Source organism: Balaenoptera musculus, chromosome 3, assembly GCF_009873245.2.
Source record: "Balaenoptera musculus isolate JJ_BM4_2016_0621 chromosome 3, mBalMus1.pri.v3, whole genome shotgun sequence".
Taxonomy (NCBI): Eukaryota; Metazoa; Chordata; class Mammalia; order Artiodactyla; family Balaenopteridae; genus Balaenoptera; species Balaenoptera musculus.
The window spans coordinates 157,377,536-157,402,679 of NC_045787.1; the positions used below are offsets into that span (position 1 = coordinate 157,377,536).

The 25,144-nt window shown below is 53.5% G+C and overlaps 1 protein-coding gene and 1 non-coding gene across 2 annotated transcripts in view; both read left to right on the forward strand.

Annotated features, from left to right (window-relative positions):
* Positions 1 to 19,712, forward strand: part of PBX4 (PBX homeobox 4) — a 57,710-nt gene extending 37,998 nt beyond the window's left edge. The window contains 6 exon segments of the mRNA XM_036849210.1: positions 11,674 to 11,918; positions 12,194 to 12,384; positions 12,645 to 12,780; positions 16,030 to 16,186; positions 16,557 to 16,663; positions 19,175 to 19,712. Coding sequence (XP_036705105.1) covers positions 11,674 to 11,918; positions 12,194 to 12,384; positions 12,645 to 12,780; positions 16,030 to 16,186; positions 16,557 to 16,663; positions 19,175 to 19,360 — 1,022 coding nt within the window. The 3' untranslated portion in view covers positions 19,361 to 19,712.
* On the forward strand, positions 5,703 to 5,775 carry TRNAG-CCC. Its single transcript has one exon. It is a non-coding gene; the product is annotated as a tRNA-Gly (tRNA).
* Positions 19,713 to 25,144: the final 5,432 nt, after the last annotated feature.

The window sequence follows — 25,144 nt, forward strand, 5'->3', positions numbered from 1 at the left end:
TGGGTGCATTACAGAACTCAGAATTGTTTAGGTTTTAGGTATGTGGTGTTGACAAGAACTGAGGCAGAGCCTTGCATTCAGTGACTTCGCCTCAGAGCAGGAACGGTCGCACACACTGGTGTGGGTCAGGCTTTGCCTCCAAATTCGCTTGAAGGCCAACTTGCGTAAAGACCTTTGGGTCTTGGATTGCAGATGGGCAGCCCCTTGAAGAGCTGCCAAGCGTCCTGGGAAGTTCACACCGAGGGACCTGCTCCGTCTTCTCCAAGCCGTGACTGTCCCCTGTGCTGGCCTCAAGTACGCATCTGTGCCTCACTTTGGTCAGTCCTGGGTTCACTTTGTCTCTGAAGAGCGAGAAGTCCCAGCCCCACCAGCCTTGCTCTCGGGCCAAGGAGCACGGGCAGCTGCCATGGAGGAAGTGGATGTAATAACTCTCACACAAAGGACTGCCCTCCTATTTCCTCACCACCGTTCCTGGGCCTGGCTGGGAGCTCTCAGGCATAAGTAATCCAGCAGTTTTTTTACCTCTGTTTCCGTGTCTCCTCCGCCACTCAGGTCTGTTACAATTGCAACATCTTGATCAGTAGCTTCAGCTTTCTGGTTGGGTCTGTCCAACGACTACCCTTCGGGCCAATGTGTGACTTCTTCCAGAATTCAGATCCCTTTTGTGTTTGGCTGGCCCTGGGGCTGAGACCCCTGTGCGGTATTTCGCTGTGGCTGTGCAGGGGGCGGATCTCCTAGAGCTGGGGGGTTATTTTTCAGGTTGCTTGGAGTGTCCTTTCTCGGCTCCACAGTCTCCGGGTGACTCATGAATCAAGCCTCCGATTCTGATCAGCGCACATAGCTCCTCTGCAGCTATTGACTGTGGCCCATCCCACAGGGGTGATTTGCATTTGAATTAATTAAAATCAAGTATAATTAAATAAGGTGTTCTTCAGCCACACTAGCCACATCTCAAGTGCTCAGTAGCCACATGTAGCTAGTGGCTCCCATATTAGTGCAGATCTAGAACATTCCATCATTGGGAAAGTTCTATTGGACAGACAGGTGGATTAGTATAGACAAACAGACAAATCAAGGATTATGAAAAAAAATCTAATGTCCATGATGATGACTAGAGAAACAAGATGTGATCCATCTGTGCAATGGACTGTTGTTCAGCCATAAAAAGGAATGAAGTTTTCTGACACAAGCTACAACATGGATGAACCTTAAAACTTTATGCTAGGGCTTCCCTGGTGGCGCAGTGGTTAAGAATCCGCCTGCCAAGACGGGAATAAAGACACAGACCTACTAGAAAATGGACTTGAGGATATGGGGAGGGGGTGGGGTGAGATGTGACAGGGTAAGAGAGTGTCATGGACATATATACACTACCAAATGTAAAATAGATAGCTAGTGGGAAGCAGCCGCATAGCACAGGGAGATCAGCTCGGTGCTTTGTGACCACCTAGAGGGGTGGGATGGGGAGGGTGGGAGGGAGGGAGATGCAAGAGGGAAGAGAAATGGGAACATATTGTATATGTATAACTGATTCACTTTGTTATAAAGCAGAAGCTAACACACTATTGTAAGGCAATTATACTTCAATAAAGATGTTTAAAAAAAAAAAAAAAAAAAAAGAATCCGCCTGCCAATGCAGAGGACACGGGTTCGAGCCCTGGTCCGGGAAGATCCCACATGCCGCGGAGCAACTAAACCCGTGAGCCACAACTACTGAAGCCCGCATGCCTAGAGCCCGTGCTCCTCAGCAAGAGAAGCCACGGCAATGAGAAGCCTGTGCACAGCAACAAAGAGTAGCCGCCCACTCACTGCAACTAGAGAAAGCCCATGTGTAGCAACAAAGACCCAACGCAGCCAAAAATAAATAAATAAATAAAATTTTAAAAAGAAAAAAAAAAACTTTATGCTAACAATAAGGCCCTACTGTATAGCACAGGGAACTATATTCAATATCTTGTAATAACCTATAATGCAAAAGAATCTGAAAAAGATATGGATACAGATATAGATAAACTGAATCACTTTGCTGTATACCTGAAACATTGTAAATCAGCTATAGTTCAATTAAAAAAAAAAAAAAAACCTTTATTCTGAGTAAAAGAAGCCAGACACAAAAGTCCACAATAGTGTGTGTTTCCACTTATGTGAAATGTCCAGAAGAGGGAGAAAGAGATTAGCAGTTGCCAGGGGCTGGGGTGGGGAGTGGGGAGTGACTGCTAACATGGACGGGGTCTCTTTTTGAGGTAGTGAAAAAGTTAGGTGGTAGTTGCACAACCTGGTGAATGTACTGAAAACCACTGAGTTATTCACTGGAAATGGGTGAGTTGTATGTCACATGAATTATTTCTCAATAGAGCTGTTATAAAAACCAATCAAGGACTGAAGGATTTCAGTTGGGGGCCCATAGCTTAAGGCCTTAGTACACAGATTCTTGTGAAGCAGCACTTTCTTGCAGCATCTGTTACTCTATTCAGGTTTCTTCTTAGGGATTAACCATCCACTGAAATTATCCTATGTGTTAATTTCACGCAGCATCTGTTACCCGCAAAAGCACAGGCCTGCCTGCAGAGTGTCCCAACCCTGTTATGGGCTTGGCATACTGTAGCTAGCAGTAAACTTGGCGATGGTGTGAAAGTGACTAATCTCTCTTCACAGAAAATGCTCCTTTTTACTGTCACCTAGAACCTGCTTAACATCAGTCCCTGGGACAATCCCTCTTAGGGAAGTTAGGGCCTTGGTGGGCCTAAAAGTCTGATTTCCAGCCTGGGAATGGGTAGGACATGGTTGTGCGTGTTGCTGGTCTGGTCACCTCCCTGTGCAGGACTCGGCAAAATAAAAGTCGTACCTTTGGGTGACGGTAGCCCAGCTTCGGAAGCTTCTAGATATTGTTCAGTTGAAATTAAAGCATTTCTTTGGAAGAGAAATAAGATTGTTTAATGTAGACAGAAACCATCCATAAGTGCTGTTTTTCTTAGCTGTTACTCTTAAATGTTCCCAAAGCCTCACAGGAGAGCGTGGACTAATTTTCTAGACGTTTTACTTGGCTGCATTTTCTATTACAGCATTTCGCTGTCTTTTCCTTTTGCCCTGTTGCCACAGGAAAACAAACCTAGGCAAACTGCATGCCATTTTTACTGAGCATCAGCAGGTCATACAGTAGTTTATGACAGAGTCGCAGGCCTTAAATTAACAAATGCAAAAGTATATTGAAATGAGAATTAATTTGCATATTTGCTTGAGGTTTCAGCACTTAGGTTATGATGTATTTTAATTAAGGGTTAATTAGAATTGATAGGAATTTGCATAGTGTTATACTCCCGCAGTCTGATGAATATCTAACGTGCATGTCAGCTGTGATTTCAGAAACCGACGAGAGTTTGCTAAAGGGATATTCCTTGTAAAGTCCTGTGGGACCGAGAAAGTCCAATGACTTAAAACAAGGCTTCATCTAGAATGTTGCTTAAAGAACTGACCCGGGGGACGTTGTCTCAAAGGTAAATGCAGGCAGTTCTCCACACCAACAGGCTGTGTTCCAAGTTATCCCCCTGGAAACAGGCATTTAAAGGGCCCTTGAAGATGCGGGTGGCCAGCTGGTCAGAATGCCATTGCTCAGCACCAACCCCACCTGGAGGCCAATTTAGGGGCAAGGGGGAAGGGGAGGGGGGAGTTGTCGGTGACATCGGTGATCCCCGGGTGACTCCAGTCACACAGGAATGCCCTTCAGCCTGCAAGTGGGTGACATCTCCCCTCTTTACCTTGCCCGGTACCTTGCCTTGTCTGTCCCTTCCCGGACTCTGGTCCCATCCGCTCAACCAACACCTACAGGACAGAGCCTGCCCGTGTCTCACTCGAAGCAGTACCTCTACAGGGTCCCCAGTAAGTCCAAGTGTGTGTGTGGTTTAGGGAGATGCCCCTTGTCAGGTTAAGGAGGGTTCTTTCTGTTCCTGGTTTGCTAAGGGTTTTTATCATTAATGGGTATTGTTTTAATCAGTTTGTTTCTTTTTGCATCTTTTGAGCTATAGTTTTTCTCCTTGTGGTTACTGTGATGCTCTACGTTGATAGGTTTTCATTTACATTCACTTACACTGATTTTCATTGGCATTGATGATTTTTACTGACAGATTTTGGAAGCACCTATGTTCAGAGATAAATCTTCTTGGTTATGATTCATATGTTTGTGCATGTACACGCACACAGAAGCTGTTGACTTTGGGTTGCTGGTCATTTGTTTTGCCATCTCGGCTCTGGTCATGAATGTGCTGGGCTGTGACTTCCCCATGAAGTCCCGCCTTCAGTTCTCCGTCGGGTGAGTGGGTGGCTTTTCCCGTGTCTCTTCTCCGAAACAGTTTGTTGCAGAAAGGGGCTCTCTCTTCCTTGAGGGCCTGGTAGCACTGGCCCATAAAATATCCTGGTGGCCTTTGAGGAGAGGTTTCTCAGCACAAGTTCCTATTTCTGGGCCATGATTCTGTGAGGCCAGGCACATTCCAGGAACCAGAGCCAAGGCAGTGAACAAGACAGCGACGGTCCCTAGGGAAGAGGGTTGTTCCACACAGCCGTACAGAGACAGATGTGGCCCTCAGGGCCCTGGGTAGAGGTGGGGTGGGCGGGCGGGCAGGTGGGTCTCTGGGGGTATGTTTTGAACCAGGACCTAACTGATGGGACATCTCCACTTCCTTGTTGGGAAAGTGTCTCTGAGGCAAGGATGGCTTGGTGTCCAGGCCCAAGGGCAGCCAGGTTGGAGCTGAGTGGGTGAGGGGAGCAAGTGGCAACAGGGAATGCCAGGGAGCTTCTTGGAGTCAGATTCTGAAGGACGTGGGGGACTAGGGGCTCTTAGGGGAGTGGGGCCACCTCCCACTCCTGCTCTGGCCCTGCACCTTCAGTGTGTGTGTTCTCCAGGCCTCCTGCTGGGCATCCCACTGCCCTGGTCTCCCTCCCCTCTCTGCAGCTTCCTCATCCCACCCAGCCCCCTCCTCCACACACAGGCGCCACTGGCTGCCTTCATCAGTCTATCACCTCCATGGTCCCTTGGGTCCCCCTGATGCTCGGAAACCACCCCCTCCTGTTCCCATGCTGTTGCCTTGGCTAAGGTGTTCACTCCTGGGCTGGGGAACCTGGGCTGCCTTCTCTGTGAGCTAAGCGCCCACCGTCTGGGTTCCTGCCACATTTGTGATGCCACCAAGCTGGCATCCCCAGGGTTTGAGGGGCCTTGCGTCCTCACTAAATGGATCTTCCCATGAGAATAGATTGCTCTTCCTTTACAACCCGGTCCTGGCCCCCTCCTCCTCACTTAGCATCTCTGTGTCCGCTCGATGGGAGCGCCTGCAGTGAGCCTTTTTCCTGCGCACAGGGCTTTCCCTCAACATCTCATCTCTGGAACTCAGGACACCCTCACAGGCTCTTTCCAGGTGGCAGCACTGTCTCCGCCCCACGACTGATGACTATAGTGACGCACAGGGAGGCAGGCATCCTACAAATGTGTCAGGACGGTCACTTCTGGACTGTCCCACACCCAGAGCTCGCACCTGGGGCCCGGGCATCTCCGGGACGTACCCACAGCCTCCGGCAGTGACCCAGCCACAGTCTGCTCAGGCCACAGGGTTTTGGCTCACCACCGCCCAGTACCAGTGCGAAATACAAGCAAGATGAACTAGGAAAAAGAAAGGGAAAATGAAACAGGCATACAAAAGAATAAGCCCAGGACTTCCCTGGTGGTCCAGTGGTTAAGACTCTGTGCTCCCAACGCAGGGGGCCCAGGTTCGATCCCTGGTCAGGGAACTAGATCTCACATGCCACAACTAAGAGCCCACATGCCGCAACTAAGACACGGAGCAGCCAAATAAAGAGCCCAAAAGTGTCATTAGATTCAACAGACATGAAATTACCCTGTCACATTGCTATAAAGGTTTCTATGTGCAACCTCTCTGTCTGTGTTGGCCTTTCCATAGACAGAGGGCAAACCAGACACCACCTTTCAAGGAGTCCTGATCTAGATTAGGACTGAACAAAACAAGCTAAAATCTCATCCTTCATACTGCACCCACAGAAGGAAAACTGTCAAGAGAAGGGGAAGGATCCAGAGGGGATTCCAAGGAAAGGGGGGACCTGAAGGCACTGATTCGGAGGTGTGCTGACCCACCTGGACTTGCATGCATGTAGGTTCTTCCTCAGACCCATGTTAGGCTCTGTGACACGCATACTGTGGAGCAGGGTTGCAGACCACAGTGTTGGTAAATAAAGTTTTATTGGAACACAGCTGCTCATTGGTTTACCATTTTCTGGGGCTGGTTCAGTTCCCAGTAAGGGCTCTTTTCCTGGCTTCCAGACTTCTCGCTGTGTCCTCACAAGGGGAATGGAATAAGGAAGCGATCTCTCTTCCTCTGCTTAGAAGACCACAGTCTTATGGATTAGGGCCCCACCCCTATGACCTCACTGGACTTTTTTTTTTTTTTTTGGCTGTGTTGGGTCTTTGTTGCTGTGCGCAGGCTCTCTCTCGTTGCAGCGAGCAGGGGCTACTCTCCCTTGCGGTGCGTGGGCTTCTCATTGCAGTGGCTTCTCTCGTTGTGGAGCATGGGCTGTAGGCACGCAGGCTTCAGTAGTTGCAGCTTGCGGGCTCTAGAGCACAGGCTCAGCAGTTGCGGCGCACGGGCTTAGTTACTCCATGGCATGTGGGATCTTCCCAGGCCTAGGATCGAACCCGTGTCCCCTGCATTGGCAGGCGGATTCTTAACCACTGAGCCACCAGGGAAGCCCCTCATTGGACTTTAATTACATCCTCACAGGCCCTATTCCACATAGACATTGGGGATTCCACATGTGAATTTGTGGGGACACAATTCAGTCCATAGCAGTTCCATATTGTTTCTTAGAAAAAACATAATGTGTTGATATTCATAATTTTATTTTACTTCCTTGTTTGGTTTACTGGAGTTTTTTACCCACAGTAAATTGGGAACATAAGGAAATTTTGTGGTTTGCGGGGGAGTGCCTCTGTTTTAGATTCCACCACCTCTTCTGAGTGTCTCCAACTGACAGTGTCCCTGAGCTGAGCTCCTGGTCTCCAAAGCCTCCCGCCTGCCAGTCGAGGGCCCTGGGGGAGCTGAGGAGCACCCCTGGGACCGGAAATGAGCTTGTTGTAATTGACGGTAACGAGTGTCTAATGACCATAATCAGGCAGGGACAGTGTGCTGGGAGACAGACGCGCGGTGCTGAGGGAGAGGCAGGGCCACATGCGAGGGGCCGCTCGCTGACAGAAGGCAAAGGCGCTCGGCATGGCCGTGTCCACAGCTGGGACCGGTCCTGGTGACTAAGGCACAGGGTAACTTTTGTTAAGTTTTGCTTCTCCTCATACACATAAGTTCGCAAAAATATACAGCTTTAAAGAAACAAAGCTTGTAGCTCACGAATGCTGGTCATAACATACGCACTGTTAACACCACAGGGCCTGGGGTATGACAGGCATATTGTCTCCTTATTCATGGGCATTTGGGCGGTTTTGGTTTTTCACAGTTACGGGGTGGTCGTGTGTGTCCTGTAAATACAGCATCTACAGGGGTCAGTGTTCCTGTAGGGTAAATTCTCAGAACAGAGTTCTGATCAAGATCAAAGGATATGTGCTTTTTCTGTGTTAATCGGCACTTCAAACCTCCCCTCCAAAAAAGGCCACACCAACACATACCCCGTAAAGAGATATGAGAAAATGGTGTTCTTTTTGTAATTTGAGAGCTTTCATTTGAGGACAGTAAGTCCCGTGGTTTTTTGGTGTATTTTTTAAAATCTCCAGCACCTGGTTGGGTACCTGGCTTGTGATAGACTCTCAGATGCTTACTGTTGGATACATAAAAGAACGAAAGGGGAGTTCCCTAGTGGCCTAGTGGTTAGGATTCGGCACTTTCACTGCTGTGACCTGGGTTCAATCCCTGGTCGGGGAACTGAGATCCCACAAGCCACGTGGCACGGCCAGGAAAAAAGAATGAAAGACTGCCACATACCCTGAGCAGCCCAGAGTCACACACGCATGAACACACACAGGTGTGCACATGCCCCCACCACCGCATGTCCAGCCTGGACCACTCCTGCCCCTAATTGTAATGAGGGAAGCTGTGATGGGAGCTGTGGAGGTGGCCCCTCCAGCCCGGGAGTCAGGGTGTGCTGGGGGCCCTCTGGGGAGGGACGGGGGTGCTGTGTGTCCCTCTCGGGCCACTCCTGAGCCCCAGCCGCAAGCACGGGTGCTCAGGGACGATCTGCTGAGTAAGCCTGAGACGGTCGCAGAGTATCTGCTGTGCTGCAAAGGCCCATGAAGGGCCCGGCAGAGGGAAAGTTCATGAAGGTGGGTTTGGAAAGCTGTCACAAAAGGTCCTGAGTACGAGGTGTCAGAGTCTAGGCTTTAATTTAGGTGGATGCAGGCCCTGGTTGAAGTCTCTGAACAAAAGACTGGCATGATGAACACAGTGTTTGAAGGTAGTCGGCTTGCAGGTGTGCACAGTGGATCAGAGGGGAGGGGTTTCCTCACAGGTCACGGAGGGCAGGAGAGGGGTCAGCGCAGCAGGGTTCCAGCAGTGGCATTAAGGGAGGGGATGGATGGTGGGTTGATCATGGAGTCTGAATCAATAGGATTTGCAGACAGAGGGCCGGAGGGAGGAGGACGTCCATTATCTACTCTGGGTTAAGAACGGTTAAGAGGGTGTGGGCCTTTACAGGAATCAGGCAGCACAGGTCAACTCTGTCCAGGAGTGCCCAGCGTTTACATCTGGTGCTTCTTGAAGACCAAGTAAGTTTGTTAGAGAATTGGGTCTCTGAACTGGAAGGCCAGCAACTGATAAAAGGGGCACTTTTCCTTTAGTTCTTTCAGAAAAAGCCACATTATAACCCAGTGGGACTGAGTTAAGTGACAAGGGTTCCTTTGGGTGAGTTGAGGGTCCCCAAACGTAAGGAGGTAAAAGTCCCTGCATGTGAAGAAAATTCCTGCAAGGATATCTCTTGAGAGCCTTCAATTTTCACTGGTGCGTTTTTGACAGAAAAGGTTAACCTGTTACATAGGGAACAAGAAAGGGGCACGTGATTAATGAGAAAATATCCATGTGATAGGATTAAACTCAATTTTTTTTTTAGGCTGCACCACGTAGCTTGCAGGATCTTAGTTCCCGGACCAGGGATTGAACCCGGGCCACAGCAGTGAAAGCACTGAGCCCTAACCACTGGACCGCCAGGGAATTCCCTAAACTCAATTTTTATTTGAGCACTTGAGTCAGTTAGTAGCTGATAGTATTGAGAGCCTGTTTCTAAGAAACGCTTTAAACTTTGTTTTTCCAGAAAGTCAGAGCTAGATGGATTTCCTACATCACTACCTCCTTCTCTGTTCCCTGCCTCCCATCAGGAACCACCCCCCAATCTTTATTCCTCTGTAGCCACAGATGTTTCTTCTATCACTGAAAAAGCAAAGAAAACACAGGTCCTGCAAGACCACCCTCCTCAGACCCGAGCTCGCTCTGTAACCCCTGCAGCAGCCTCTTCCCTGCACTGCCTGTCTCCCATGCTCCTCCGGAACTTGCTAGTCAGGCTGTACCCCACCACACCCTGCTTTTGCAGAGGTTAACAGCATTCCCCCAATGACCAAGCCCATGTTTTCACCCCTCTGTGACTACTTCTGGGTTTTCCTCCAACTACCTGATAACTCTTTCCGTCTCCTCCTTTGCCTGTTCTTGAAATGCTGGTTTTCTAGTATTCAGGGGCATGGCCTTCTCATAGGTGTAGCTGCAGGTACAGGTGGATATGTACGGATTTCCCACACACCACATGCCGATGACTCATGAATACCTGTTTCCCACCCAAACTGGTCAGCTCAGCCCCAGCTCCCAGGAAGCAGCTGCCTCGCAGCCACCTGGACATTCATGCTTAGCTGGGTCAGGGACCAGGCTGATGCCATTTTTTCGCGTGCCTGCCTGCTGCTTTGTGTGCTGTGCTTGGGAAAAAAGTGGCACCTTCCAGGGCGAACGTGGGAGTGGTCACAGCCTCTTCCTTTCTCTCACGCCCACATCCGGTAGTCACGGACTCTGGGGCCTCGCCCTCTGGCCGCCCTGTAGCTGACCTGCATCCCCTCGGACAGCAGCAGCTCCCCCCCCCACTGCCTCCCCTGCCTGTCCACTGCCCGCCCAGTCCTGCCCTCGAGCACGTCACCCTCTCAGTCCAGCTGCGGTGGCTTCTCAATGTTGTAAAGCCAATCATCTTGTTTCTCTGCTTAGAGTCTCTCTGTGGGGGAATTCCCTGGTGGCGCAGTGGTTAAGAATCCTCCTGCCAATGCAGGGGACACGGGTTCGAGCCCTGGTCCGGGAAGATCCCACAGGCCGCGGAGCAACTAAGCCCGTGCGCCACAATGACTGAGCCTGCGCTCTAGAGCCTGCGAGCCACAACTACTGAAACCCGCACGCCTGGAGCCCGTGCTCTGCAACAAGAGAAGCCACCGCAATGAGAAGACCGCACACTGCAACGAAGAGTAGCCCCCACTGGCCGCAACTAGAGAAAGCCCGCTCACAGCAACGAAGACCCAATGCAGCCATAAATAAATAAATAAATGTTTTTTAAAAAAAAAGATCTCTCGGTGGGTTAGTTCATCTTCTCTGGCACCTCTGGATCAGTCTTTTCCTCTCTGACTTTATAGCAACAACCCTCCCCCCAACACACACACAGGAAACACAGACATAATAGACGTGTTACCAAACCAAAGTTCAGTCGCCTGAAAAGCAAAGTCACTCTCCTGACACCAGGTGGTGGTGAAGGAAAGTACAGCATTTACTGCAGGCCGCCAAGCAAGGGAGTGGGAGACAAGCCTCAGATCTACTCCACCTTGGTCTTTGAGTGAGGGTTTTTTGGGGTTTTTTTTTTTTTAAGGGGAAGAACAGAGAAGCTGGAATTAATCATCATCTTGTGACATTTCATAATCGTAGTTTCGGGAGTCAGGATGTCTCTGGTTTACGATTCGCTGACCAGGTGGGTCCATGGCTTAGCAGTCTGTTAGCTCATCTTGCCCTGGAGACATAACCTGAGTTTGTACATTAATGATGATATCTATAATAGCAATTTTAGCATGTTAACGATGTTATCAACAACAGCAACTTTAGTCATCTGACTGATTGATTAGTGTTCAGTTAGCACAGGACTGAGGTCAAAGAGGACAAGAAAGGGAATAAAGTTTTAGATAGAGAAACTAGTCAAACTCCGTAAGGGAACTCGGTTTTGGGGGGCTCAGTTTCAGACACACAGCAGCACAGCCTTGCCTGAAGCCAGGTTGCCACTAGCCTTTGTATCCCTGCCTGTGCTAGTGTGTGTGTCTGGAACGTGCCTCCTCTCCCATCTGAAGACAAGGTTCAGGGCTTCAGGCTTTCTAGCACCCAGTGCCACCCCGCCCCTGCCCTGCGGGCCCCCACACACACCCAACTGTGGGCTGTGAGCTGTGGTTGGTGTGCCCCCTGCATTCCCGCCACCCGGACTGGGCTCCTAAACACGGCACCTGGACCAGCGTCACAGGGGGTGACTCAATGTCTGTTATCAGATGATGTCTTTCTTTCCCCTCAAGGGTTCCGTGAAAAGTGTTCAGACACGAAGCCAGTGCTAACACTCTGTTGTGGTTGTTTTTATTCCGACAACAGACACTGATTCAGTCTCTCCTCTCTTACCCAGGGTTGAACATTCGTGGCATTCCGGAAGAGGGTCCCCCCGACGCTCAGCTCCTAAAGCTGGATAACATGCTGCTGGCCGAGGGCATGTGCAGGCCGGAGAAGCAAGGAAGAAGAGCACAGGCGGCGGCCGGCACAGCAACACCAGGTGGCTGTCCAAATGACAGTGGCCTTGAGCACTCTGACTACAGGGCCAAGCTGTCCCAGATCCGACAGATTTACCACTCTGAGCTAGAGAAATAGGAACAGGTGATCTTTCTGCATGGAAGAGTTTCTGTCACGTGAATGCGCATTTGTCAAAGCAAAACGTGGAGCACTAACTGCCTTCCTTTGGTGGCCCAGACCAGGGAGTCCACACGCTTGGTCTCACAGCAAAGGTGGCCGATTTTACCGGAAGCCTGTTGCCTTCACTTCTCAGTAGCCAGCCTGTGTGGGAGCCTCGGGGGGCAGGTGGCTGGTCCCACATGGAGCCCCGGGACACCCTGCTGGGTAGTCACCGGCTGGCATTTGTCTCCCCACCCCAGGCCTGCCGTGAGTTCAGCACGCGTGTCACCAGCCTTCTCCGGGAGCAGAGCAGGATGAGGCCTGTCTCGCCCAAGGAGGTCGAGCACGTGCTGGGCATCCTGCACGGCAAGTTCAACAGCATCCAGATGCAGCTGAAGCAGAGCACCTGCGAGGCCGTGATGACCCTGCGCTCGAGGTTCCTCGATGCCAGGTCAGGCCCTACCTACCCCTGGCCTATGACCCCAGGGTCAGCTCTTAGGAAGAGGAACCAAGTCAGTGCTGGCTTGGGTCTAAGTTCTGGGGGCCTCCAAGCCTGTGCAGGGGCTGTGGCCACAGCTGCAGGTGTAGCCCTCACACAGCCTCTTGGAAGGCGACTGAAGTGTTGACTGCTGCTGTTACAACATCTAGGGAATCAGAGATGAGGATGAGGCCCCATGTACGATCCCCGGCTGAGGCTGTCTGTCTTCACAGGCGTAAGCGGCAGGATTTCAACAGGCAAGCCACGGAAGTGCTGAATGAATATTTTTATTCCCATTTGAACTACCCTTACCCCAGTGAAGAAGCCAAAGAAGAGCTGGCCAGGAAGGGTGGCATCACGGTCTCCCAGGTGACAGTCCTTTCCTGCCACACCTCCCCAAACCCAGAAAGGAGGGAAGGTTCAGCCCAGTGAGGAGGACACCCAGGGAAGTTGATGAAGTGTGTGGAGCGGGAGCCGGGTGTGCAGGCTCCGAGTCGGCCTGACTGGGCTCAGGTCCCGGGTCTGGGCTATGAACGTGGGCCTCAGGCCAGAAGCCATACCCACCAGGTGTGGGGACTCGCTGAGGCAACACCACAGAGTGTATCATGAGGTACTCTGGATTGCAGTCGTTAGGATTTAACATTCTCCTATCAGAGGGATGTGCTGTGTTGCATAAGAGGGGTGGGGTATGAGCTTAGGAGAAGGAAAAGAACTTGGAGGAAAATTAGGACTTAAAGTGATAGACCAGCTCTTGTGCTTAAGTACCGATTCAGTTATCCTGGGATAAATTCAGGCGTGTGCATTGCCTTCTTGTTTCTCAAACAGTCCAGTGTGTGTGTCCGGGGGTACAAGACAGACGACATCTGGCTCCAGAGGGGGAATGGTGGTGCAGATCAGACAAGGGACCTGGACAACCTTGGGCAACCTTGGTAGTTGGGACCACCACTGTCCTCCCTGGAATTGGGGTAAGGTGGCGGGGCTAAGACGAGAACCCAAGAAATATTTCCAAAGGTTTTTTTTTTTTTTTAAATGATACCAACTATCATTTTACCATATTCTTTTTTTTTTAAAGGAGAATTCCTTTATTTTTATTATTTATTTATTTATTTATTTTTAGCTGTGTTGGGTCTTCGTTTCTGTGCAAGGGCTTTCTCTAGTTGCGGCAAGTGGGGGCCACTCTCCATTGCGGTGCGCGGGCCTCTCACTATCGCGGCCTCTCTTGTTGCGGAGCACAGGCTCCAGACGCGCAGGCTCAGTAGTTGTGGCTCACGGGCCCAGTTGCTCCGCGGCATGTGGGATCTTCCCAGACCAGGGCTCGAACCCGCGTCCCCTGCATTGGCAGGCAGACTCTCAACCACTGCGCCACCAGGGAAGCCTTTTCCGAAGGTTTTAAAGTGAGAACGGTAAGTGCAGGCAGCCCACAAGCAAGGGGCAGGACCAGGCCACGCCCGCGGGGCAGCATGGGGGTCAGGGCACGGCACCCCGCCCCCGGCTGCAGGGAGGGCTGCTCCCGCTGTGCAGTTGGAGGGGCTGAGTTTCCAGCCCAGTCAGCCTGTGCCCTCAGTCACCACCCTCTGCTCTGGTCCCTGCCCTGTCCAGCAGCGACTTGGGGACAAGGGCACTCAGGAGCCCCGCAGGGTCACACAGGCAGCAAAGCCTCACAGGTGTCCTGGTCACATGAGACCTCACTCACCCTGCAACTGCTGCGGTGTCCTCAGCACCTTGGCTGGAGCTGACGTGAGGGCTGCACCTCTGGGGCTTCGAGGCCCAAAAGAAGTGGGAGGCATGGCAGCTTGTTTGTCACCACGAGCAGTTGTCTGAAAACAGCCAGATTCACTTCAAGCCCTGGCACCCCCAGAGAGCAGCTGGGTCTTGGGACTCAACTTTATCTCAGGAGAGGGTTCGTTGCAAACAAAGGTTTGAAAAGCACCGGCCGCATTCCAGTGACTCCCGATCTGTGGCCGGGCCCTGACACCCCCGCCCACCAGCAGCAGAATTCTGTGCTGGGAGCCCCTCCCCACTCTGGCGGGTCCTCCAGCTGGAAATGGCTGACAGCTGAAGGAGGGCTCTGAATTTGGGATACAGATGTCGTGTAGGCTGTGGGGTTCGCCTAAGGAGGAAGTAGCGGGGGAGGGAGAGCACCATTAGGGCAAAGGGTGTTGCAGATGAGGCAACAGACGTTTTCAGGACAGGATCAGCTGCAACTCCAGGGTGAGGAGGCCCGAGGGGGAAAGGGCGGGAGAGCTGAGCCCATGGACAGGGCGATGGGCAGGAACCCAGGCGGCTGCAGCTGTATGAGCCAAAGGGGCCAGAGTGACTGGGCAGGAAGTGGCCAGTGGCTCCGAGCTACAGCTGGCGGAGAGGGCATCCCACTCCTGTACGAGGTGCCGGGACACACCCCGTGGAGAGGGTGGACCCTGGCCCGGGCCAGCTCCCCGACAGCCGCCCTCCCTCACCCACACGGGAAGTTTGCTCTTTGTTGCTCTAAAATGCCAGTTGAATTCAACATGGAAAACTGCTCACTGCCATTCTTCTGCAAACTTAGTCCCACACAGACGTGTCGGCACATTCCTTGGAGGTAAGTGGGAACCTAGTGCTTACCTGGTTTGGTTGAGAACAGGTCGCCCTCACACCGAGGGCAGGAGAGTTGAGGAGCAGGGAGCACACGTGGGGCTTTGTCTTTTCATGGTTGACATCGAGAGGATTACGGAGGGACATTAAAGAAACGGATTTTTAGAGGAGAAAAGTCCTCCATCCACAGTCCTGCCACATAACTCAACTGTTTATTTCTGTTCATTAAAATACATACCTTTCACTGCAGGGCCAGGTGCCTTACTTTGGGATACGTCTCCATGCTCTTAGGACGGCACTGCCCAGGGTCTCACCCAGACAGTTCTGCCCCCAGGGGACATTTTCATTATCACAACTCTCGCGGGGAGGGGAGGACACTACTGGCATCTGGTGGGTGGAGGCCAGGGTTGCTGCTCAGCACCCTCAGTGCCCAGGACGCCCCCCGGAGAGTGACCCACAGGCAGAAGCCCTGCCCTGGAGGTCTCCGTGCAGGTTTGGAGTCAGAGCTGGGCTCAGACCTCTAGGCCCTGGGCCGACCCCTTGCTTACAGGATGAATGTGACTGCAGCTCCCTCCTAACTGGCTTTGGGGACTAAAAACAGGCCCTCAGCTCAGTGCTCAGCTCCTTCCCCTGCCCTGTCAGGTGGTCCTTATCCTTTGATAAGTTTTGGATTCGACTGTGTTCTTTGCTTAAATTGCATTCCCAGAAGTGTGGTTACTGATGCGTCTCCCGCGTCAGTATTCAGTCTGTTGCCTGCCGCCGCAGTGAGCAGACACTCGTCTCTCTGAGTGTGTCACACACATGCCTGTTTTCCTTCCAGCTCCCCCCTCTCCTATAAGCCACGCCAGGTCCAGGGTGTCACCAACACACTGCAGACATTTCCCTGGGCCCACAGTTCTTTAGCGCCACCTTCTCAGTCCCGGCCTCTCACCCAGCCCCAGGGCCATGCGTTGTCACTCAGTGATGTTCCCCCCTGGCGGTCTGTCCACATCGTGTCTCATCGCTAGGTCAGCTTTTCCAGTGACTTCCATCTCTGCCTGTCCACAGGTCTCCAACTCGTTCGGCAACAAAAGAATCCGGTATAAAAAGAACATGGGGAAGTTTCAAGAAGAGGCTACCATTTACACAGGTAAGATGGCAGAGGACACCACCGACGTCAGGGGCCCGGGGAGCCAGGCCAGCTGCCCTTTGAGGCCCAGCTCCAGTCAGTAAGGCTGCCCAGCCCAGGGTCAGTCGCTCCCACGTGGCGGGGCCCACTGAGCTGCATCTGGGGAAGCAGACTGGTCCCTATGTGTGCCTCTTTTCTCTATGTACACTGGGAGGGTTTCTGTTTCCATTAGTGATTATCCCGGTGAAGTCAACACATCCCGGCAGGCTGGGCAGGTGCTGTGGGGACACAAAGTTCCTACCAAAAGTCTGGTTTCCCCACCCACGCAGGGCTGCGGGAGGGGCAGGGAGCCGTAGGAGTCACCTTCGCAGCCTCTTCCTGGCCGGGGGGCTGGTAGGTCCCACGTGAGGAGTCACTGTGACTCCCAGGGTGGGAACACTGGTCCTGACCCCTCCCGCCCCTCCAGGTTCCTCTGGTCCCTTCCCGATGACCAGCACCAGCGACACACTTATCACCCTGCAGACGCTGGCCTCCCTCCGGCCCGCCCCTGGGGAAGGCAGCCTTCTGGGCCAGGTGAGTCTCCAGCACAATCCCAAGGACACCTGTGGGCTCCCGGACTCAGTGACAGGGCCGACGTGGAGCCCAGGTGGGTGGCGGGTCCTCGGAACCGGCCATCTCGACCGTGTCTCAGTCCATCATGGGGACGGATGCAGGCTGGCGGAGCCGCCTCAGGGAGCCCAGCTCTGTGGAGCCCCACTCGGCAAAGACCTTCACCCCTCACAGGACTCAATGGCTGCTGAGGGCTTTGCCTATTGGGAAGGAGCCCTCCCTCCCCGATGGTGTCTGTACCCGTCAGGAGAAGGCAAGGGTGGGCAGACGAGGCCCTGACGGTCTGAAGGTACAGCCCCACTGGGCTCAGACCCTTCAACACGTTCATGCCGTGGCCTCACCATCCTGGCTGCCCCCTCGGCCGGTGCGAGCTGGGCCAGAGTGAAGATCTGGGAAGAAAATGAGCCATGGATCTCAGCTGTCTCGGGATGTGCCCTCGGGAACTTTCTCAGGGTTTGGGGCAACGTGCCAGGCCAGCCAGGGTCAGAGGGCATCATGCCTCTCGCAGTCCCTGGGGCCTCTCGGCCTCCCACTGACAGCCACAGGGACCCGACCCCCCCCCCCCGCAGGGTTGTCCTGAAGAGGCTGCGCAGGTGCAGGTGTGACAAGGCCATGCGGCAGTGGGCAGGGCCTTACACAGCCCACCTGTTTCCTAAGGAGTTGACCCCCCCACCCATTTACCCCCAGCCCCTCTTAAAGGTTCAGGGAATGGATGCCTCCCGGGGCCGGGCGGTGTGCATCCCATCACTGTGGCAACCCCACAGCCCATAATGAGCACCTGAGCAGAGTAAGTACTCTGACACCACCAGGTGGCCAGACTTGTCCGGCTCTGCCCTTGCCCAGGGCTCAGCACCTTGAGCACAGTAGGGGTGAGCGTGTGAGAGGGAATCGGGGTGAGGGTTCTGTGCACTGTGACGTGGGCTCCTGTCAACCCCACATAGTAAGCAGGAAGGTTGGGGTTGTGGTGTGTACACCCACCTGTGCCACGGGCCCCTGCCCTGGGCAGGCACAGATGCTCTTCCAGAGAGCGGGTCTCAGGGGCTGAGGTCACCCCAGCTGGGAGCCATCTCCTCGGCCCTGAGCTGCCCTTTGGCTCCCAGTCCCACACTGGGCCCCAGCCTGTCACCTCCCAGGCCTGCAAGTGGACCCCTCCCCTCACCACTCATGTTCTCCTTCTGGGATCATAGGCCTGTGGGTGTCCATCCAAGGGCAGACAGAGTGTGTCCCCCTGAGGCCAGTATCCTTGTCCCAGTTGCTTTCAGACTGAGGGTGGGCGGAGCAACGCTGGCCTCTCAGTGTCCCTGTGTCACATGATGAGGCAGCCCTTGAAGGCATTCTCTTGATTTGTTTGCCCAACACTGTCCTCTGTGGCAGCTCCTTGGGACACATGGGAGGTAGTAGCTGAGGTGGGGGAGGGGGTAACGGGATGGGGGGGTGAGGAGCCGGATCTTGGGCCTTGTGGGGTCGGAAGGGGTAGAGGGTGCAGGCAGGAGGGTTCTGCCTGTTAAGGAAAGGTCAAGAATGAGGAAGGTGAATGGGACTTCCCTGGTGGCGCAGTGGTTAAGAATCCACCTGCCCATGCAGGGGACACGGTTTCGAGCCCTGGTCCGGGAAGATCCCACATGCTGTGGAGCAACTAAGCCTGAGCACCACGACTACTGAGCCTGCGGTCTAGAGCCCGCGCGCCACAACTACCGAGCCCATGAGCCACAACTACTGAAGCCCGCGTGCCTAGAGCCCTGCTCCGCAACAAGAGAAGCCACCGCAGTGAGAAGCCCGCACGCCGCAACAGAGTAGCCCCCGCTCGCCGCAACAGAGTAGCCCCCGCTCGCCACAACTAGAGAAAGCGCACGCACAGCATCGAAGACCCAACGCAGCCAAATAAATAAAATAAATATATAATTAAAATAAAATAAAATAAAGAAGAATGAGGAAGGTGAAGGGGAGCTTGTGAGTTGCAGGCCCTGCTCTCGTGGGCTGCAAACCACTACCAACAGTAGTGGTTTCCATTGTGGGGGGCTCCTGTGGACAAACAAACATCCCAGGGTCACATGTGCCCGATATATCCCCGCCCTGCAGACAGAGCCCGCACGCCCACAGCCATGGGCCCTGCCCTCCTGACTCCCAGCCAGGCCCGCGTCCTGCTGGGTTCCTGAGCCTCTTCCTGCGCACCACGTCTCACCACGATGTCTTGGGGACCACCGTCAGCTCTGGGCCTGCCTGGGTCTCCCTCACCCTCAGTGTGTGCCGCGGTGCCCCGTCAGTCCTTTGCCAGAGCCCGGCCGGTGGAGGCCAGTTCCTGCCAAGGAGGCACACTCATGTGCAAGGCCAGCTGTGACCCAGGACTGACCCCTCTGTCCCTGCCCCACCTCCTGGCTCCTCTCACGGTTCTCGGCATGTTCTAAGCCACCTCAGGGATGCGGGGGCCGGATGGGTCATCTGTCCCACGGCCCCCTTCTGACTCTGTCTTTTCAGGCCAGGGGCGGCTGGCAGGTGAGGCGAATGTCAACCACTTCACCTATTGGAGACCCCGGCAGTGTCACCTCAGACGCATCTAAGTGTTGGGATGAGCAGAAAAGAGGACAGTGTGACCTGCCTTGGTTCCCTGGAATTCATGTTACCTCAGAAAACCCAGAACTGACAGCAGACAGCACTCTCTGAGCTGACGGCAGGCGACACCGGTACCATCTTTTGCTTGTCAGCTGGGGTTTGAAATGGGCTGAGACACTGCTCGTTCTGCCAGCTCTGTTTGGTTTTTTTAATAGTAATTTTATGGTTAAGGCTGAATTGTTTCTTCCAGGACTTGGCACAAATTCTCCCATTACAATCTTGGACTGATTTTAATTTCGATGTCGTTCACTCCCAGATTTGTTCCTGCCAATGGCTGACCACGCAGGTGCAGGGCTGCAGCTGCGCAGTTGGGCGGGTTGTGATTTTGTTTGCTCGTTTGTCCATCCGTGTGCCAACTCTCCCAGACACTGCCTTCCGCACTCTCTTCTGCTGTGTCATTTCATGCGGGGTTTTTTTTGTTTTTTTGTTTTTTTTAATTTTTTTTTAATTTTTTTATTTATTTATGGCTGTGTTGGGTCTTCGTTTCTGTGCGAGGGCTTTCTCTAGTTGCGGCAAGTGGGGGCCGCTCTTCATCGCGGTGCGCGGGCCTCTCACTATCGCGGCCTCTTTTGTTGCGGAGCACAGGCTCCAGACGCGCAGGCTCAGCAATTGTGGCTCACGGGCCTAGTCGCTCCGCGGCATGTGGGATCTTCCCAGACCAGGGCCCGAACCCGTGTCCCCTGCATTGGCAGGCAGATTCTCAAGCACTGCTCCACCAGGGAAGCCCTCATGCGGTTTTGATTTAAGTCTGTCGTAAGCTCAGAATTTTACTGGGAATTGGTTTGGCACTTTTTCCCGTTAATACAAGTTCTACCATTTTCAGCTGAAATGTCGTTAAAGACGATAAACTTCCCAAGCACTTTCCTGCATCCGTGCTCTTGAAATCCTGCCGGCCCAAGGCTCGGCGCTCCGAGTGCCCCGGCTCCTGGATGTCCCTCTCTGTCTCCTCACCCAGTTCCTCCTCTGCTTCAGCCTTCGAGTGGGACCTTCCCTCTGTCTCCTCCTCTCTTCCCCTCACCGGGAATGAAGATGCTAGAGCTGGGCTGTTGGGAGAATTAAATGAACCTGGGCTCAGGACAGCTCGGGGCCCTGAGCAGATGCACCGTATCTGCCCATCAGTCAGGGTCACCGCGGCCCTAACCCTGCACTGTCAGCTGCCACCATGACCAGCATCTGAGCTTCTGTCCAGAGTGTTTCATCTCTGGACACAGAGTGGTCCGACTCCCGTGCACCTCCACACCAGCTCCACCCAGATCCTGGCCAGCTGGATGCATCACCGTCCTCCCGGTTCTTGGGGCCCCCATGCCCGAGGGATCCCTCTGTCCTGTCTCCAACCCCCGCGGGTGCCACCACCGTGGCGCCGATACTCTAGTGAGGGTTGCAGACAGGAAACGAGGTGCGGGAGTGAGGGTCCGCTGGGCCACAGCTATGCAGCACAGCGGGGTCCCGGCCTGCACCCCGAAAGACTGAGCACGGTGGTCTCCTGGGATCAGAGGACCTCTCCCCCCCACCCCTCTGGCTTCCATCCCCCCCGCACATCTGCCCATCCCAACCCATCACACCCACGGGCCTCTGGGCAGCAGACGGCTGCTCTCACCTGGCCTGTCACCACACTGCCCTCCACGTCTCCATTTCTGTTGCTTTCAAGAGCCAAGAAATGGATGTCTAAGGCGGGTGATACAACCTCAGCCAACCGTGTCCAGGTCCTGGCCCCTTTCTCCACTGGCACCCACTGCATGCTGGTCCTCAGGGTGACCTGCCAAGACGGTCCGCGGCAGTCTGGGTGTGTCCCTGCAGACGAGTCCCCACTTGGACACCATGCTTCCCTCTACACGATGCATCTTGCAGTGGCCACTGCCTCTGTGTCTGGGAGGATCTTCCTGCAGTGAATGAACTGCCACGGCTGGAGCCCCTCAGCCCCAGTGCTGGATATTTTAGGTGGTTCCCATCTTTGCAGCCCTGTGCCCGCAACGCCCCTCAGCTCGAGTCTCTTTGGTGCTGCTCTGCGAGCCCGCCGTCAGCCTGGCTCTCTGCATAGTTGGCACTTCTTTTCTTCCCCTCACTGCCTTGCAAACCTTCAGGGTGGGTGGGGGACAGCCATCAGGACCTCCCCCTGCATCTGTGACCTTTCCACCGAGCCCTCCCAGCTGCTCTTCACCCTGTCCCTGCCAGCAGGAGCTGCTAGGATGCTGGACAACCTCAAACCCACAGCCCCGGGGGGGGTCTTGGTCAGTCGAGGCTGTTGTACAGCCCACCCAAAAGGCGACCCCGTCCCCATGAGCAGTCACTCCCCATTTCCCCTCCCCAGCCCCTGGCAACCACTCATCTGCTTTCTGTCTCTGTGGATTTGCCTGTTCCAGACATTTCATATACATAGGATCATACATGTGGCCTTTTGTGTCTGGCTTCTTTCACTCGGCATGTTTCCAAGGTTCACCATTTTATTTATAGCATGTGTCAGTGCTTCATTCCTTTTTACGGCCAACAACCCATTGGGGACGGTGCCTTGAGACAAGGCCTTAGGCAGGTGATTGAAGGAGCATGCAGAGGTGCAGGGTGGGCGCTGCCTAAGGTACCCACACCAGTGGGAGGGCAAGAGGTGCCGGCCCTTGGAAGGGGCCAGGCCAGGTGTGAGCAGGGGGCACCCCAGGGGGACTCGCATCTTCACGATCCGCTGCTGCATCGAGAACAGACTGCAGGAAAGGGGAGTCCGAGGGTCCTGCGACCTCCCAGGTGGTGGTCAAGTGCAGGCAGGGGTGGTTAGGGTCGGGGGGATGTGGGTGAAGGTAGACCTGCAGGACCTGCTGCTGAGTAGGAATGGGGTGGTCTGAGCCACAGAAGACTGGACGGGGACATCACAGAGGGAAGGTAGCTCAGCTCTGGACTGACAGGCTTGGGGTGTGCATGCAACTAGACATCGGAGTAGTGTTCAGGATAGAAATTTGGAAGTTGAGAGAGGCCAGAATATGGGACAAAAACCAAGACAGGATGTCATGGAAGCCAGAAGGGCAGATTTCAGGAGCAGAAAGTGAAGCTCCACCAACATGGAAAAATGACTGCCAGACTGAGCAGCCTGGGTTCAGTGGAGCGATGGGGCCACCGATTAGTTCAAGAGACAATCAGCGACTCAGAGAATCAGAGAGCACAGTCAGCTCTCCAGGAGATTCGCGGCAAAGAGGTCGCCAGAGGCCGTGCGGAGAAACTGAGGCAGTGCCGCGGAGAGCTGCCGGGTAGGTCCTGTGGGAGCAAGAGGGTGGGATGTGCCACGGCAGGTCGTGTGGACACTGGAGAGGAGGTGGAGAGCGCGGTCCCAAAGGAAGTAGACAAAGCAGCAATTTGCGGGTCCCAGGTGGCCCTGGAGCCTCCCGCTCACTTGCGCCCTCTCGTGGCTGTGGCGTGAATGCGGCTCGTGGTTGGCTTGGCCACCAGCTTCCGGCTGAGTCTCTTGGAGGTTTTGTTTGCTTGTTTGTTTTGGTTTTTTGGCGGCACTGCGCGGCATGTGGGATCTTAGTTCCCTAACCAGGGATCGAGCCTGGGCCCCCTGCAGTGGAAGCGCCTAGTCTTAACCACTGGACCGCCAGGGAAGTCCCTCTTGGAGGGTTTTAATTTGAGGAAACTCCCTAGGTCAAATTCTGCACATAAAGTCACACTTTACCAGCATTTCATACTGCATTATTCAAAAAAATGCCTAAAATGTGGCCACACGACACTATTCGAGCTATAAGGACTACAAGAGCGCAGAGGAGTCACCTGGCCCCCCCTGAGCCCACCCTGCTGGTGGGGTGGGTGCTGATGGCACCTCCATGCAACAGGTGGGGACACTGAGGCACAGAGGCCTCGTGACCTGTGCCCCAGGCTCCCATTTAGGAGAGAGACAGGCAGAGCCAAGGCTGTGAGCCCGAAGGCAGTTCTGGGGAGAGAGCTCATCAGTATGGCTGCTCAAGATGGCAATTTTCTAGACTCTATTAATATTAAAAATGCACACAACCCTCTCCCTCATCAGTTTTCCTTCTAAGAATTTTTCTACAGGTACATGCAAATGAATGCAAAATGATGCATTTCCTGCCACATTTTTTGTAATTGCAAAAAAATGAAAATGTCTGTCCTTTGGGGACTGTTTAAATCACGCTCTTCAGCCCTGCAGTGGAATAGCATACAACCGTTCAAAAGACTGAAGCAGTTTTTCTCCACAATGCATTAATGTAAAAAGTAGGAAGGATAACAATTTGTGTACATTTTTGAAATTGGGGGGTGGGGGTATCCAAGTATCTCTGGAAGGAGACACAGGTCACAGCTGTGGCCACTGGGGAAGGAAGCAAGGTAGTTGAAAGGGAAGCGATCTCTCATTTCTCTGCATATCCTTGGGCAGTCTGCATTTTAGAAATCCCTGAGGCTTGTGCAGGGAGAGCAGCAGGAGCCCTTGGAACACTGACCACTCCCCTCAGCCAGTCCTGCTCATTATTCCTCCCCCCCCCCCCGGCTAATCTGTGGCTTGGAAGTTCATGATCAGGGCCCCACGGGAGGAGGATCTGGAGACCACCACACAGGGAGAAGAAGGTGGAGGTGGAGTGAGAGGTCCAGCTGCTGTGTCCCATCACCGTCCACTAGAGGCCGCTGTGGCCCTGCAGCGAGTACAGAGCTGGAGGCTGGAGACCTACCTCTCTTGGGCTGGAGACCCAGGGATATAAGACCCCCTCACCTTGTAGCTGTGGGGTCCAAGGGCTGATCCTTGTGAAGGGCCGGGCTCAGGGCAGGAAATGAGACCTCCACCATTACTATTATACTCAGTGTGTTCCTTGCAATGTGTCTGACAACCCTCACCCCTGAGCTGGGCACCCTTCCTCTCATGACATTTGCATATGTGTTTGTTATTTGCATATAATATGCACGACTTGCTTTATTTGAATTAAAGATGTGTGGGATTTGCATAGCCTTTGCGTACCATTTGTGTAGCTTTTCAGAGATTTGTCTTGCTTTTGTGAGCCAGTTTGGTGGGAGACAGAGACTGGGGATCCGTGTCCTGGGCTGCCTCTGAGAGATGAGTAGGCACCTTCCCCAGGTTCCATGAAATCACATCTCCATCACCTGGTCAGGAACCCCAGGAAGGCACACACTATCTGCTTAGAGCTCCACGGAGCCACTGAGGCAAAAGCCACTATAACCTGGGTAGGGTTCCAAGCAGCTGGACACAAGACCAATTCAGAGTCTCGAGTCAAGGCGGCTACTCTGAGGGGTTTAGGCCAGAGATGGGTTTAAATGCAGGCTCTGGTTCATCAGGGCTGGGTCAGGCCTGGGAATCTGCATTTCCACCATCTCCCAGATAAGGCTGAAACTCTGGCCAGATGTCTGGGCGGGGGAGAGCCGCTAATATTCTCCCTGATTCACACTTTCTTTTTTTTTTTTAAGTGTTTTAATGGTGTTGGGTTTTTTTTAACATCTTTATTGGAGTATAATTGCTTTACAGTGGTGTGTTAGTTTCTGCTTTATAACAAAGTGAATCAGCTATACATATACATATATCCCCATATCTCCTCCCTCTTGCGTCTCCGTCCCATCCTCCCTATTCCACCCCTCTAGGTGGTCACAAAGCACCAAGCTGATCTCCCTGTGCTATGCAGCTGCTTCCCACCAGCTATCTATTTTCCATTTGGTAGTGTGTATATATGTCCATGCCACTCTCTCACTTCGTCCCAGTTTACCCTTCCCCCTCCCCGTGTCCTCAAGTCCATTCTCTACATCTGCATCTTCATTCCTGTCCTGTCCCTAGGTTCTTCAGAACCTTTTTTTTTTTTAAGCTGATCCACATATCTTAACCCCAGTCTTCCCACCAGAGAA